The 17,052-nt window shown below is 48.7% G+C and overlaps 1 protein-coding gene across 1 annotated transcript in view; it reads right to left on the bottom strand.

Annotated features, from left to right (window-relative positions):
* Positions 1-16,244, bottom strand: part of Slc6a5 (solute carrier family 6 member 5) — a 55,380-nt gene extending 39,136 nt beyond the window's left edge. The window contains exons 1-4 of the mRNA XM_048442372.3: positions 15,705-16,244; positions 13,175-13,313; positions 10,657-10,788; positions 10,237-10,410 (exon numbers count right to left, since the gene is read on the bottom strand). Coding sequence (XP_048298329.2) covers positions 10,237-10,410; positions 10,657-10,788; positions 13,175-13,313; positions 15,705-16,229 — 970 coding nt within the window. The 5' untranslated portion in view covers positions 16,230-16,244. The remainder of the gene's footprint in view (positions 1-10,236; positions 10,411-10,656; positions 10,789-13,174; positions 13,314-15,704) is intronic.
* Positions 16,245-17,052: the final 808 nt, after the last annotated feature.

The following is a 17,052-nucleotide window of genomic DNA, read 5'->3' as shown; positions in this document are numbered from 1 at the left end:
CGTGAGTTAAAATTGCTCTAGATACGATGACAAACGCTTACGGAGATGATGCAGTGTATCCCCATGCCACACCCTCTGTGAGTACAACCACAAGGGCGACAGCAGAGGTTCAGGCTGCTGCCCCGCCTGAGAGCACCTCCATCTGCTGAGAATGGATGACCCAACCACAGCGCTATTGCAGGAACCAAGTTAAGCGAGACAAGGAGTTTAAAGATTCATACTCAATAAATCCTAGCAGGAACTCAATCTTCATCATTGTATCTGTCCACGGAGTGGATGAGCACCTGGCCTGCCTCGATTCCCTGCGGCTCCTCCCCACCCCCAGGTATCTGGGACTACAACATGAGCTGGTTTCGTTGCTCAGCTGACTGAGCGCTTGACTGACAGCGCAAAGCCCTGGCTTTAGTCTCCATCACTCATGTGTGGTGGTGCACACCTGTAACCCCAGCGTGTGGCAGGCTGAGGCAGGAGGACTGCCAGGAGAGTGAGATCGACTTTATCTCAATCTCTCAATCAAGCAAGGTTCAAAGGACAGTCATAGCGCATCCTCAGACCAGGATTCCTCTGTGTGACTTTCTAGGTCGGACAATTCTTTGCTGGTAAGGAAGCTGTCCTGTGTGGTAAAAACCGTTGGCCACTGCTCACCAAATGGCAACTGCAGCTTGTTCCCTGACCAGATGCAAACCAAAACTAGCTCTACTAAATTTATCTTCCCTAGCACCCGCCTTTTCAATATTATCTCTTTAAAAAATACTTTATTTTAAGAAAAAGTTTCAGGAGGATTGCAGACTGACAACTGTCAAATCTTTACCGGGAGCCTGGCAGTGGTGGCGCACACCTTTAATCCCAGCACTCGGGAGGCAGAAACAAGCCGATCTCTGTGAATTCAAGGCCAGCCTGATCTACAAGAGCTAGTTACAGGACAGGCCCCAAAGCTACAGAGAAACCCTGTCTCGAAAAACCAGGGGGAAAAAAGTTTACTGGAACGATTTTTTCTTCCCCAGCAGCAACCTGAACCATGCAATTAACGTTCCACCCAAATCCTTTTGGCGCGCAGTGGAGGGGAGAAGGTACTCTGAGAACCTACTGTGAGCTATCTGTAGGGTGCTGTGGTGTTTTAAAAGCAACCTAACCGCTAAGAGCGCAGGGCTTCCTGCATGCTTCCAAAATTGCCCTTGTAACGACTCTAGGAGTACAGTGGTGGACGCCCTGTGGATCACCACCAGCGCTGCCTCATAAGGTCAGGTTCCCGGTTTCCGCAGCAAGACTGCAGAGCCACCGGCAGCCTCAAGCCTCCTGCAATATCCCTTCTCACCACTGGGCGGCAGGAGCGTGCTTCCCGGCACTCCGCCCTTTCGGTCCTCCAGAGTAGTGGTTGACAGGCTATCTCATCAGAGCTCCGCGGCCCAGCAACCCCGAACAAAGAACAGCGATAATGATCAGCTAAATTGGAAAGCTGTTGGAATGGGATTCTCTTTACTCGGGCAATTATTAATAAATGAAAGCACGGGAAAGACCGGGGAGAAAAGGGATCATTTAATTAAAGTTCTAATGAAAATTAAGCCATTCCAGAAATAGAAATGGTGTTTATACTGTTCCCATTTGAGCTGACCCAGCTAAGGCCCTGTTCGCACAAAACGGTGGCTGGACTCATTCCGCAGGGCAGGAACAAATTGTCCTCCATTGCGGATCCTCGGAGGGCTGCCAGGCTAAACAGTAGCCTGTGCTACAAGCGGCACCTTATGACATAAGAATCTGAGACAGAAGGATTGCCGCCTGCACTACAGAGCAAGGCTTTGTCTTAATAAAAACAGTAAGGAAGGAGAAAGAAGATGAAAAAAAACTGGGCATAATCTACCTCTATCTGTAGGTAGACCCAGGGCTGGTCTCAGGCTAGAGTGGACACAGTACTTACCGTCTGCCTGGTATCTTATGCCAGTCAGAGGACACGATCCAAATAACATTAGGCATGGGACAAACTTCCACCCACTGTGTGTGAAGGCGATAATGTCAAGCCATTCATTCATTCATTCATTCATTCATCACTTCTCGTGGGAGAGTACCAGGCTGGGGGAAAGGAGGTGGTTAATGGGGCTGAGGGGATGTGCCGGGAGGTCAACTGGGAAACACTGATGGGGTGGGCAGCGGGCCCGCCTCCCAAAGAAGCCTAGCTTGTGTGTCCATCTTGGGGATGGCATGGGAAAAGCTATAGCCTGAACCCCCAACAGTTGGGCAAAGCAGAGGGGCTCTAAAGCCTCTAAAGTCTCTGTAGATCAGACTACTGTCACCTTTCCTATGTCACCTCAAAACCACAATAGAAGAAACACACTTGCCAAGGAGAACCTGCCGCCAGGTGTAGAAGCCACCCATGTAGAGATGACAGGGGCTGAGGGGGTGTGGGTGCAGAGGGGCAGTATTGATCGCTTGTTTTCTTTAATTAACAACGAAACAGTTAAAACACTGGCTAAGAATACTGTGGACTCTGACTGGTCCCTAGGCTCCTGGAACCCATTGCCCAAAGTAAGGCCATTGACTGCACTCTGAGCTCCCGCTGTGGGTGTCCTTGGTGAGTAGATGCCTAGTCACGGGAGGCCTCCATCCCTCTGCCTCCCAGGCTAACTTCAAGTTACACGTGGAGAGAGACGTGAAGCCAAACCAGGACTAGGTCATACCTGTCTCTTGGGACATCATTCACGAGCCTGACCCAGTCTATACTATCCAGGTTACTTTAAAAAGAATAAGCAAACACATAAACTACACACTAAGTGCATGTCTACAACAGGAAACGGGCAAAGAATGGCCCCAGACTGTTAACACGTTCATGCTTTCAATCTATGTAGGTCTTGCTAATAAAGACAAAATCCCTCTTTGAACATACCTCTTACATTTCCTATGATGCGGTGAGGATTTTCCCCATGCTTTATTTATGAATGTTTATTTTGAGTGATTATAGATAGAACACCTTGTCCTTTGAATAAGCCATTATTTATTTGAACTATGGAACTGACACACTAATTATGTGAATGTTGTCACATACTAAGCTACTACTGTTTTTCAGTACTGTGACTGTGTTTGCAATTAGCCATTCTGTGCAGAACTTGCTGGCCTCTAGTTTTCCCTTTGAACAGAAGCCTAGATGTGATATCACTGACTTAACTACTATGCACATAATTGTTTTTATATCTCACGGATATAAACCATATCATCGTTTAGGAAGCACCTGGGATGGTGCCACTTTGCTGGGATTTGAGAGACTAGAACACAGTCAGATTCTTTAAGCACCCTGGACAGGCAGAAATCTGGGGTCTCGGGGCCCAAAGTCCAGATCTGTATCTGTCTACCTTGCAATTTACAGTTTAAGTTTGAAGATCCACTTAGCCTCCTAGAAACAAAACAGATGACGTCACTTGCCGTCTGTAATTCATAGGGCTCTCTTCAGGAAGGATGGAAGCATTTGAGCACTGAGGTAAGGTCATGACCTTGAAAGGCATACATACTTGGACCCTAGTCCCAAGATGACCAGACACTTAATTCAGAGCTTATGTTCAAGGTTTTTCACCTGTGAAACGGAAACAGTGAAGGAGTGTCTACGAAGGCTTGCTGTCCATATTAACACTGGCATTTCCCTAAAACAGCTTCTCAGAGAGACCAGTGCAGTGAAGATGGCTGGCTTCAGCATGCTGCATGGGTAATAGTGGACCTTGTTGTGGTTTTGAATGGGGACAGCTACAGGGCACTGATCACTGTGACGGTGTGGTCCCTCGGGTGAGCTCTGGGAAGCACCCTTGGAGACGGAATTTAGGCAAAACTTGATCCAGAACTTACTCATGGAATGGGACTTCCCTTCTGGCCATAGTCTGGCAAGGGCAAGCAGAGCTGTGGGACACCTTAGGACATGAGGTGTCTCCACGCCAGGCTGCAGCTCCTGGAAAGTGTGCTTTCTCTAAGCTTGGGAGTTGTTCCAAGGAAGACACCCTGGCAGCTGATCGCTGTTGTGATTCTGTGAAGAGCTCCAAAGTGGATCTCTCCAGGATCGCAGATTAGAGAGGTAAGTGCTGTATGGGGAAAGGAAGGCAGGCCATCCATTCCAAAACTGCTCTTCTGGAGTGGGAAAGATGTTACTCGGCGACAGACCACATGTCTGGATTCCGTCCCCAACATCAAGAAAAACAAAAAGGAAGTGTGCAACACCAACTTAGCAGTTCCTCCCTTGGCTCGAATCCGAGCCAAAAAAAAAAAAATACTGTTTCTTTTTTAAGACAGGATCTCATGTAACCCACATGACTCAAAACTTTCTGTGAGTCAAAGGTGGTTTGAATTTCCATTCTTCCTGCTCCACCTCCAGCGTGCTGGGATGGTCATGGGCATGTACTACCACACCAAGTTTATGCCATGCTCTGGATCAGACTCGGTGTTTCATGCATGCTAGGCAAATGCTCTATCAACTGAGGTACATCCTAAGTCCAGATCTGAGACATTTTTGATTTACTGATTCCCCAGACTCATTGCCACAGTCTGGTTTCCAGTTCATCAGGGTTGTTCCTTAAGTGATATTGCTCATTCCCAGGTGATTCTGATATTGCAACTGCCAGGTTTGGGTGCCACTGTTCTACCCTGAGAAAACTATCAAGAGGTGTTATGGAATATTCATTGAAGATCTGTAACATTCATATATTCTGTGGAACATTTGCTTAATGATGCAAACATGTGCTGCATTCTTTTATGTTGCATTTCCTTAACTCTGTAAAATTGTGTTACTTTGCCTGCCTAAATATACCTGATTGGTCTAATAAAGAGCTGAATGGCCAATGGCTGGTCAGGAGAGAGAAATGGGTGGGGCTGGCATGCAGAGAAAATAACTAGGAAGAGAAATCTAGAAAAGAGGAGACCAAGGAGCCAGCAAAGGAGGAGAGGAGGATGCCAGGGAGCAGACACAGAGCCACACAGCCAGTCACAGAGTAAAAAGGAAAGAAATGTAAAAGCCCAGAGGCAAAACGTAGTTAAAGAGAAACTGGATAATTTAAGTTAGAAAAGCTGGCTGGAAACAAGTCAAGCTAAGGCCGGGCATTCATAAGTAAGAATAAGTCTCTGTATGTTTATTTGGGGCTGGGTAGTGGGCTCCCAAAAAGTAAAGAATTTAAAAAAAAAAGCCACCCACGAAGAAGGAAACAATAGACAGTAGACAGGATGTTGAGTCCCATAGATACTGGAGACATGTAGTCATACATGCAGAGTGGAATTTTGAACTTGGGGACCTATGCAAGCCCCCATGCCCCACTCCTGAGCACTGCAGGTGTGCAGAGTTTGCGTTGAAGGGAAGCATCTCTACTGTTCCTCCCTTGTGGTCTTATTCAGAACTTCTCCAGATGGAGGCTGGATGTGGAGTGTGTTACACGCATGTGTGAATGTAGAAATCACTGCAGTGTAAACTGTGTCCTTAGATAAGGGACGATATCTTGGGACTACAGAAGTGTGTGGTGATTTCAGTGAGAGATGGATGTCCACCATAAACACCATAGACATGTATTTGAACCCTTGGTCCCTTGGTGTGGGAGAATTGTCTGTATTCTGTCAATCATGTTTTAAATAAATGCTGATTGGTCAGGCAGGAAGTATAGGTGGGTCAACCAGACAGGAAGTAGAGGTGGGACAATGAGAACAAGAGTATTCTGGGAAGCAGGAAGCTCCCTCCACAGTTCTGCCCAGACCACCAAAGAAGCAAGATGTGAGCTGCCCTGCTGAGAAAGGTACTGAGCCATGTGGCTAACATAGATAAGAATAATAGGTTAATATAAGCTATAAGAGCTAATAAGTAGCCTGAGCTAATGGGTCAATTAGTTTTATAACTTATGAAGATCTCTGTGTGATTTTCTTTGGGGCTTGCCAGCTGTGGGGAACTGGGCAGGACATAAACCCCAACAAGCAGGCCTTCATGTTACAGAATGGCACCCACATGGATAACTGCATCCACAGAAAGCCTGAGAAAGCTTGGGAAAGAATATAGTAAAGCATGTTTTCTTGGTAGCAGCAATTTCCCGGGTCTGCTCTGCTTGCTAGAGGCAAACAAGTGCTCTCATCTAAGAGAGGCTTCCTGACTCAGCTTTAGCTGTAAAACCCTGCAGCTCTTCTAAGAGGTCCTGCCACAAAACACTTCAACGGTGTTGATGAAAAGTTGAATGCATGCTTTTTGGTTTTCAATCATAGCAGGGAAAAAAACTGTGCCATTTTAAAATGCCAGCTTTCTGGGCCATCCTGCCAGAGCAAACTCTGACTCTTTCAGGCAGGCAGTCTGACTACAAAGCACTTGAGTGTGGTCTGTGAGCAGAATGCTGCTGCTTGCTTGCTGGCAGGGACCTTGAAATACCATAGAGTTGTGGCAATAAACATGGCTACAGCTAGTACCTCTGCCATAAGGCTGGAATTGCAGAAAGCTAAGGAATGAGCTGAATACAGCCGTCAAAGCCATGGCTTTAATCCTCTCCATATTGCTTGGTAAAATAAAGGTTCATGTGGTCAGAAAAAGAGAGAGAGATACAGTAAAGATAGATTCAAAGATGAAGAAAACCTCTAAATGGTTTACTATGTCTTAAAAAATATATGCAGGCTAAAGGTTAAAGTCCTGGGGGAAAAAAAAGAGATAGAGTAGTTGGGTGTGGTGGTACACACCTTTAACCCCAAAGCCTGGGAGGCAGAGGCAGACAGACCTCTGTAAATTCAAGGTGTGGTGGCAGACACCTTTAATCCCAGCACTGGGGAGGCAGAGACAGAGGGATCTCTGTGAGTTCAAGGATAGCCTGGTCTACAGAGGGAATTCCAGGACAAAGATACACAGAGAACCTGTCTCAAAAAGCCAAAAGTTAAAAGTAAAAATAAAAGAAATACAGGTTAAAGTAAAGCCACATAAAGATGGAAAATATACAGAGAATCTTGATACTGTATGCTATTATGCTCTCTTTGAATTGTTTGAATCCTGAGGAAGGAGCAACAGCTGCTAAAAGATATTTCCTTATAAATGCTGCTGAATTAATCCAAGATAGGCATTTTAAAAATACCTTGGCTTCAAAATTGAAGTCAAAAGGTATGTTACTTTGGAGAAGAGGATTTTCTTTTGTTTCCACAGGAAACGAGAGGCTGTGGATTCATTCTGAGCTAAGAAAAATCAGGTTTGATCAAGGAAGACCATCTGAAAAAATCTCCGGTAGGAACAGATGGCCCAAATGTCTAAGTTTTATATCCAGAACAGATTCAAAACTGCTGCCTGATATGATCAAGACTCACAGGATACTCCAGTCAGGACTTGATGATAATTCTAAATTTTCTTTAGGTCCCCATAAGATTATCAGTGCCCCCCAACCAGCCGGAAGTAGCCTGGAAAACTACGCCCACATTCTCAACAAATGGACTATGGATATTTTCCTTTGTTTAAAAAAAAGGGGAAGGAGTGGGATAATTGTTTGTATTCTGTCAATCATGTTTTAAATAAATGCTGATTGGCCAGGCAGGAAGTATAGGTGGGTCAACCAGACAGGAAGTAGAGGTGGGACAATGAGAACAAGAGTATTCTGGGAAGCAGGAAGCTCCCTCTGCAGTTCTTCCCAGACCACCAAAGAAGCAAGATGTGAGCTAGCTGCCCCACTAAGAAAGGTATCGAGCCATGTGACTAATGTAGATAAGAACAATGGGTTAATATAAGCTACAAGAGCTAATAAGTAGCCAGAACTAATGGGTCAATCAATTTTATAACTTATGGAGATCTCTGTGTGATTTTCTTTGGGGCTTGCCAACTGTGGGGAACTGGGCAGGACATAAGCCCCAACACGCAGGCCCCTTCATGTTACAGTCTCTAGTTGGTGGTGCTGTTTGAGGAGGTTTAGAAGGTGTGGCCTTGCTGGAGGAAGTAACTGGAAACAGGCTTGAGGGTTTGTCCCCTTCCCCCTTATAATGAGTTGAGTAAGAATGACTGCTATGGGCTTGTATATTTAAATGCTTAGTCATCAGGGAGTGACACTGCTTGAGAAGGATTGGGAGGTGTGGCTTTGTTAGAGGAGGTATGGCCCTGTTGGAGGAAGTGTGCCACTGTGGTGGGTTTGGAGGTTTCAAAAGCCCACAGCATGCCCAGTCTCTGTCTTCCTGCTGCCTGCTGTAGTCTCAAGCTATTATCTGGTATCTAAGGATACAGTTACACTATAGTGCTTTTACACATGCACACATACACACACAGACAGACACACACACATATGTAACATGTGCCATACTCAGCCTCCACCTGGAGAAACTCTGAATAAGAGAGGAACGATAGAAAGATGCTTCCCTTCAGTCTAAACTCTGCACACCTGAGGATCTGGATGTAGAACTCTCAGCCACTTCTCCAACACTATGCCTGCCTGCTGCCATGTTCCCCTCCCTAATGGGAAACTAAACCTCCAAATGCACTAAACCTCTGAAGCTATAAGCAAGTACCCAATTAAACATTTTCTTTTACAAGAGTTGCCCTGGTCAAGATGTCTCTTCAGAGCATTAGAATCCTCACTAAGATACCCCATTTCCAGAGCATTAGGACCCTCACTAAGACACTCCATTTCCAGAGCATTAGAACCCTCACTAAGATATCCCATTTCCAGAGCATTAGAACCCTCACTAAGGCACCCCATTTTCAGAGCATTAGAACCCTCACTAAGACACCCCATTTCCAGAGCATTAGAACCCTCACTCAGACATCCCATTTCCAGTTTGTTCTCTGTTTCCTGATGTGATCGCTCAGCTTCCTGCTCCTTCGGTTATGCCTGCCAGCTGTTGCCGTACCTTCCCTCACCCTAGAACCATAAGGCAAAATAAATTCATTTTTCCAAAACTCACCTTTGTTTCATCAGAGCAACAGGAAGTAACTATTACAGAAGGGAAGAACTCTTCTTATGCTGTTAACACACCTACAGGGGTGACTAATGGCCAAGTTTTGCAAAGTATGGGCTCTGTATGGAGAAAGAACTGTTTGGGGAAGTAAGTGTTAACAACAAATCACAGAGATCGCTTGCAGCTGGCCTCAGCAAGAACTCACCTTACCTGGAAAGCCGCATTATGCTGGGAGAGACTACTTCCTTATTGGTATCCATTAAATGATCATAGTTTCCCAAAGTGACTGACACTCCCCACCCCACCACTGCCATGGCCTTAACATTTTCACAGGTATGGTCATACCCTACCCCGGTCTTTCCTCTGGTCAGCAGAAGCAGGTAGAGTACAGAATACAGAACTCTTTCTATTTCCTGAGTGAATAATGGGCATTTCCTGAAGAATGAATGGGCATTCATTCTTTCCTTCTACCCAGTGAGCTGAGCCTGTATCCCCCCCACCCACTGTGGACCCTGCGGATTTCACACCTTCGGAGGATTTCACACACCCCAGAGGATTTCACACCCTGGGATTTCATACACCCAGTGCATTGTACACACCCAACACAATATCCGGCTCTCACACAGCAGGCAACCCTCTTCCTGGCCCTAGCAGGATGCACATTTCTAGCAAAGTCTTCAGAGTCTGCACTCGGACCTCAGGGATCACATGTGTGGGGTACCTGGAGTCTAAAACTTGTGGGGTTGTTTTGAGAAGTCTGCCAAGGAGGATAATGGCAAAATAAATAAATAAATAAAACCCAAAAGGGTTCCTTACTCCCCAGCCCCCCCCACCCCTGCCCAGATCAAACACTCAAGAAAACAAAGCAAGGTCCTAGATACCTTGGTAAAATGCAAATTTCCTAGCTTCATCCCTGCTAAAGCCAGTAGAGTTAGTCTGCACATTTAGCAAATGCACCAGCTCTCTGGAAGTAAACAAAACTTTTCTCTCTCTCAGCCTCTAGATAGGAGTTTTTTTGTTTGTTTGGTTGGTTTTGTGTGTGTGTGTGTGTGTGTGTGTGTGTGTGTGTGTGTGTGTGTGTGTTTTGGTTTTCGAGATGGGGTTTCTCTGTAGCTTTGGAGTCTGTTCTGGAACTCCCTCTTGTAGACCAGGCTTGGTCTTAAACTCACAGAGATCCACCTGCCTCTGCCTCCCAAGTGCTGTAATTAAAGGCCTGTGCCACCACCGCCCAGCTAGCCATGAGCTTTTCTAATGTAAGAGTTAAGTATGTTTGGATGTTTGAATTCACCTCCGTGCCCCACAACCTAGTATAGGGTTTTACCTGCATATATGAAGTGCTCACTGAGCATCTGTTGAATGCCGGAGTTAAGGCATGTCCAAACTTACCTAGCAAAAGTTTGGTTTTATCCTTGCATTCTGGCGTGTTCCACGGGTTGTTGCAGGAGCCCCAGGGCAGCACAGACACGAAGGAGGCAAACAGGTAGAAGAGTGTGTAGCAGATGATCACGTTGTAGTATATGGCTATGAGGACCGAGATGATGAGCATCGCGATGCCGCAGCCTGCAAAGGGGAAGTGCCTGCGATGATGTCGTCCCAAAGCCCGTGCATGCCGCACACCCACACAGATGCACAGACAGTGGAGTGGACTGTCTGCCAGGGAAAGGGAGACAATCTGCAAGGACCCCACAGAGGCAGAGATGATCAAAGGAGGGGAAGCGGGGGACAGAGCAGAGCGGGTCCCCCTCCCTGAGTTGAGAAGGTGATAAGGAAGGCGGGGTCTGGAGGCAGGGGGAGAACCGCACTCACCCTGTAGAGCTGGGATGGCCTTCCACACAGACACAGGCCCTTGGCTGGCAAACTGGCCCAGTGACACCTCTAAGAAGAAGATGGGCAAGCCAGCCAGGGCTAGCATCATCAGGTAAGGGATGAGGAAAGCACCTTGGAAAGAGGGGAAGGAAGAGTCAGGAGGACAGGCAGGGCTCTGGCTCAGCTTAACTCTCTGGACTGGGGCTAGACTTCTTACAATAAACTGAAGATACTCTTTTTGTTGAGAGGTCCCAACCCAGTTCAACAGAAGGCACACCCACGGGGCAGTGGAGGGCCTTCTTCCAACAACATAAAGCTATGCATGGGGATCCAGTACTTGTTTCAATTTCCTACCAGACAGGAAGTTGTGTGTTCATGGTCTTTTGTTCTTTACACAGCTTCATTTCCCAGTCCCACCCCCCCCCCCCCCGAATTAAGCCTTTCTGTGGTTCCCTAAATCCACAAATGCCTTTCACTGGAGGCAGCGGATTCCCATCAATGCCTAGGCCCTCTAAGGACCTACGCTCAGTGAAGCTGGATTTGGGAAGCCTCCTGTACAGTAATCCAAGGGAACCACACACCTTCAACCCACCAGGCCTGCTCTGCCTGAGGGCCGCTGGATGCCCACCTACTCAGTCCCTGCCCACACCAACATCCCCGGGTGGCAACACCTTCACACTTCACACACTTCTCAACTTCCTTCTCAGAAAACTTTCTTTAGTCCTCCTTCTGGGGAGAAGTCTTCCCACAGTCCCTTGCCCCAAGCGCCCTTCTCTTCTGAGTATTCATGTGGCTGTCTTGTCTAGACTGTGAGCCCCCAGAAGCGTTTCTCCTTCAACACTCTTCCTTAGAAGGCCCAGAGGAAGCTACAGTGCCTCTGCTGCCTTGCGGGGTTTGGAGGAGTTCTTTCTCTTCAAGGATTCTCAGGCCTGAGAATTACCAGGGAATGCCCACCCAGGAGTCAAAGTCAATTTGGGGAGAAGAAAATGAACCCAGTCGGGAAGACTGCTCATCTGAGAAGACAGCTTTTCTCCCCTTTCCCCTGATTTCTTCCGGGTTGGTCCCACAGTAGGGCAACTCCTGCCTAAGCCTCCAGGCGGGAAGGAACTACTGAGGTGTAGGTTTGGGCTCCCCCTCTACTCTCTCTGGGTAGAAATTTTTAAAAATAAAAATGTTCATTGTGCGACCCTTTCGGTCCCGAGGAGGTAGAGCTAAGCTCCCCACTCTTGCTGCGGGCTGTGGGGCGCCTGAGCCGCACTGCGGACAACGCTCTGGCTCTTCTCCTCAGCCCCCTTAAGGCCCACAGGACCCGGTGAATCAAGGGCGGGCATTTGCCAGGGGCTCTGCTGGAATCCCTCCCCTGGCTCCATCCCCCACACGCAAACCCCCTTCCTGGTCCCTGCAGCCCTAGAACCAGCCCCTCCTCCCGACCCCTGCACTCAGGCTTAGGGACGCCCTATGGGGGATAAAACAATGTAAACCTAGCTGGGGCACCTAAATCCTCGCAATTTCTGGGCACCCATGATTGCTAACACTCCCGCAGGCTATGTTAGTGTTGGTCAAATGTCTTGTTCGAAACTGGTAGTAAGGGACATGGAGAAGGGCGTCTTCTCTTTTACATTATAACTATCCCCTGCTGCAGGATGGGGACCGCTCCGGACACCAAATACCACCGGGGCTGAGAGGACCGGGGCGAGGGGCACGTTCCTTGCACCTTTGGTCGAGTAGAGGTTGAATTCCTGGAGGGTCCTTGTCCGCTGGCCTGGGACAAGCAGCCGGTCCCTCACCTCGACCTCAGACGGCCAGCCAACGGACCCTGACTGTATTGAGTCCCTTTCCTGGTAGGTACACCCGAGATCCAGTGAGATCTAGTGCCTGCTCCTCGGCACCCCCACGCTTCTTTCAAAGGCAGCGGCTTTCACACAGTGAGGACACACGGGAGAAGATTCATCTTTGCCAAACGATTTAACTAAAATCAAAATACCTCCTGCCTCTTGCCAAGAAGGGGTATTGGGCTGGGGTGCTCCTGAGAAACCTCTGATTAGGTGCACCCCACACTTCTCACTGCTCGCTTGCACCCTGCATTCTGGCGCAGTTGTTCTTTTCGCAGTCTCCAACCGAGAAGGAGGTTCAGATTTCCCAGTTAAAACCTTAAGACAGACACAGTACGACCTCCAGGACAGCAGGGCATCGGCTCTAAAGTCCAGCAATCAGGTACACCCTGACTAATCGCATCTTACTAGAGTTGGACATCCCTGCTTCCCTGTACACTTGCCTGGAGACCCAGTCCCCAGTCTGGGCCAATAGAGGATCCCTAATGAGGCCTATGCCTCAACTGAGTCCGTCTCCACTCTGAAATCCAGCGGGTTCCATTGGCTTCTGCAGTCTGGCCTGCAAAGGACCAGGCTATCCCAAGCTTCCCTCCCAACCTCTGCCTGAGGGCTTCAGATACAACCCCCAACCCTCTGGTGCCCGCCCCCTGCCCCCTCCGCAGGCGGAAAGAGCTGAAAAGCCATACCTCCCCCGTTCTGGAAGGCCAGGTAGGGAAACCTCCAAACATTGCCCAGCCCCACTGCGTACCCCACCATGGACAGGATGAAGTCCAGTTTGCTGGACCAGTTCCCTCGGGCCTTATTCTCATCCCCTTGCTCGTCCTCCTGAGGGCGGAAAAGCACATTGTCGGATAGCAGACCCAGGTAGGTCCTCAGCAGGCCCCATTCCGCCCTCCCCCCACAGCTGGGGGGCCTTCCCCGGCAAGCAGACCCCCAATTTCCAACAGAGGATGCATCGGCAAGCAAGACCCCAAATCTGAAGGAAGGATGCATCCACGAGCAGAGCCCTCACCCCTCACCCCTGCACTGAGTCTTTCAGCAAGCAGGCCCCCAAATTTTATTCTAAAGATCTGTTTTAATCAGACCTCCGATGCTTTTCCCCAAATCCTACAGTCAGGGCACGCCAGCAAGCAACCTTCCCCAAACCCTGTTCCTGCTAGCAAGCACATCTGTCCCCTGGTATCAGGAGTTCATTTGGCAAGCAGACCCCCAATATCATGCCTGGAGTTCCCAGCAAGCAGGTTCTTAACCAATTCCCCCCCCCAAAAAAAACCCTCACTGCACACCCCTCCTTGGTCCTGGTCCTTCAAAATGTGTGCCAGAAATAAGAACTGTAATGCTTAAAGCCAGCCATAGCCCCTGCCTTGCTTTCTCTGCCAAAGCTTACAGGCAAAACCTGTCCAGTCAGCTAATTTTAAAAGGTGCATTCTTCAAACCTGAAGCAAGGAAAATGGGCTGGACAGAGAATTGGAGTTGAATTGAAACAAGAGAAAGAATAGAGAAGATTGATGTGGTTAAGAGACAGGTCAGCCAAAACCATGACTTCTGATCAAGATCTTACTACTAAGCAAAGACAGCTCCCTTAGAGTGGCTTGGGCTCAGCCTGGGTCCACATCTGGACAATGGAGGCCTCTGAAGACCTGTCTCGGAGGCATCTGCCAGCTTAAATTGTCTGTGAACCTCAGGGCTCATGTACCTGATTCTAGAAAGCCTCAGCAAAATGAATGGGGAGGGCACTCTGCATGAACTCTGTAAGTGTCCCTGACACCCAGACGCTGGGATACCCTGCTTTCCAGTCACCCTTCACCTAGCCAGTGACAGCTTTGAGAGCTTCACCAGGTTCTCCAGGTCATGGAAGATAAAACAGGGATGTTCAAGAGGGAAGGCAACCTAGGGCGGAAGAAGAAGGGCTGAGTGAGTGTCAGAAGGGGCTGAGACATTGTTACACTTAGTCTCTCTGGCTCTTTAAAGTTCCACAGCTGTTCCCCCACACACCGGTCTCCACCCCTAGCCCCGCCCTCCAACACAGCTGACTCCAGAAGGGAGTTCTGGCTCTTTGTCGCAGTGCAGAGGGAAAGGGAGGTGTGTGAGACATATTTTCAATTCCACTGCTGGATACGTGCTGTTAAAGGCACCTAATATATGCAGAACAGTGTTCTAGAAAGAAATACCCAAAGCAAAGATACCTGTAAATGTAAGGTCATTTCTAGTTACCCTGATGGCTGGCTGGATGGCTGAGTTCCTACTGTGTAAGTTCTGGGGTGTGAGGTGCAGGTGATTAGGGAGAGAAAGCTCTGTAAACCCTACAGATGTGATCTGGCCCACTCTCAGCCTGAGCTCTGGCCACACACCTAGCCCAGGAGTCCAAGGTTGAAGGGAAGCTAGAGGAAAGGCAGGCCATGGGAAAAAGAGAGCTCGAATCCCTGAAAACAGCGTGAGGGAAAGAAGAAATCAGAGAAGGAAGAGAAATCTCTGGGGTGAAACGGAAACAAACAATAGCCTATAGAGAGGGAAGATTGCCTTTATCACTGGCGCAGAGATTGGGGTTCACCCTGTAGGGTTTTTTTTTTTTTCTTCATATCTCTGGTTAAGGAGTAAATCCCAATGGGAAGAGCCTGTACTGAACCTTACGCAATTGAGAGGGCCTGTGTTAGGCGAAAATTTTTAAAGTAGATACTGAGATTTGGAAGGGCCCAGGTTAAGAGACCCTGATGCTTAATAAAGTTCAGCAGCCTCTCATTAAAAGAGTTCACAGGTAGTAAGTTCGGCTCACCGGAAAAACCCTCAGAATCAGCTCTATTCACCTCCCATACCACCCCAGGCTTGTCTCCGTGCTTCCTTTTGAATCGGAGTTTTTATTTTTGAAGGAACAAAAGGACTCAGACACTGATAGGATGGAGACTCTGCTGCAAGATACAGAATCTATCTGCTTTTATTTAACGGATTTGCACCGGTTCTACCGCTGAGGCTGGGAAGGGCAAGTCCGAACCTTCTTGGCACGGTCGCTGCACACACACGAACACCCCAAACCTTAACTGATCACCTGACCCCCGCCTCCAGCAATGCGAACTTCCGAAGCCCCAAAGCTGCCTCCAGCATCCACCACCTGGCATTGCCAACCCGTTTCCCCATTAGCATACGTGCACCCGCCAGGGCCCAGCTCCCTTCGCGCGGTTGGAGAGCAGCAGGCAGCGCAGCCGCTTGTGACCTGCTTACCGGTATGGCCGTGGTGGCCACGCTGCCTGGAATCACTGACGCGATGCCATCGGTACCCAACACCACTGTGCTCTGGCTCATGTTTACCCAGCCCACAGCTGGGGTATTGTTGTGCTCCAGCGTGCCCTTGCCCACACTCACGTTCACGTCCTCCTCCGGGCCACGCAGAGCTGGGATCTTGCAGTGCAGCGCGTTGCCGGCCCCAGCGGCCCCGGAAGGGGGGTTGGCCTGTGCGCAGTGCCCTTCGCTTAAGTCCCGGAGAGCTCCGGAGGTCGCCTGTGCCTGGGAGCTGTTGAGTTTACAAAACCCTACTCCGGGCTGCTGGGCCTCGCAGGCTCTCGCATCCGCAGACTGGAAAGTTTGGGCGCCGGTGGAAGCGGACCTAGGCACACGTGGCGGCGCGGCAGTAGCCGCGGCAGCGGCGGCGGCAGGCAGGTCCTGCTCAGGGCTGGTCCCGGGTGCACGTGGGCTATCCCGGTGGCCCGGCACTGCTGCCTCCAGGCTGTTGGTTGGTTGCTTATTCATTTCCTTGGTAGCACTGCAATCCTGCAAATACAACGTCAAGTTCGTGCAAAACAAAAAAAGGTCACAGCAGCTTTAAAAATAAAACATATGCTTCTGCATACACAGATGCACTCCTTCCGGGTCCAGACACAAAATACTCAGGGGAGCAAAAGGAATCGGGGGTTTCCGCAACTCGCCAGTGCTGTCTGTAACCCTGGGACATGAAGATGTTAATATTCCCTCCTCCCAAGGTGGAGGATGAACTAAGAACGAAGAAGCACGAGTGGTTTGGGAAGGGGAAAAGAGGCGGGCAGTGTAGAAATAACCCTACAGACAGGAGCTCCCTGCCCTCTGTGGATTTCAAATCAAGGCTATGGGTACCACATCCCCTTCACCATTGTGAAAAGATTCTTTAATTTTCCGCCCCATTTCCTTTGTCATTCAACAATGCACATTGCCTCTTTTTTTTTTCTTTCTCCCATAGACAAGCTGTGATCACAAACCGGTGCTCTGGCCTAGACCAGGGCTGGAAGCCACATGGGTAATTTCAAACTCCAGTATTCCAAACCTACCTAGGTAACCCAGGTAGCAAAGTCAAGGATAAAGGGTTTTTATCAAAATATTACCAACAACAAACGGCCCCGCCACTGAAACAATGAACAGATACACAAAGTAGTAAACTGGCATTGACCCTTGAACAATCTACACTTGATTCCAGACCCCTTGAAATGTAAGGGATCTTGCCAAGTATTTTTGTTTTTCTGTCCATTTCCAGGAACCTAATAGCCTTCTTTGCCCTGATCTTGACTGGGGACCAAAGCTCACCAATGATTTTCATTAGCTC

This window comes from Myodes glareolus, chromosome 24 (genome assembly GCF_982192425.1).
Source record: "Myodes glareolus chromosome 24, mMyoGla1.1, whole genome shotgun sequence".
In the NCBI taxonomy this organism is placed as follows: Eukaryota; Metazoa; Chordata; class Mammalia; order Rodentia; family Cricetidae; genus Myodes; species Myodes glareolus.
This window is presented reverse-complemented; position numbering and strand designations above follow the sequence as displayed.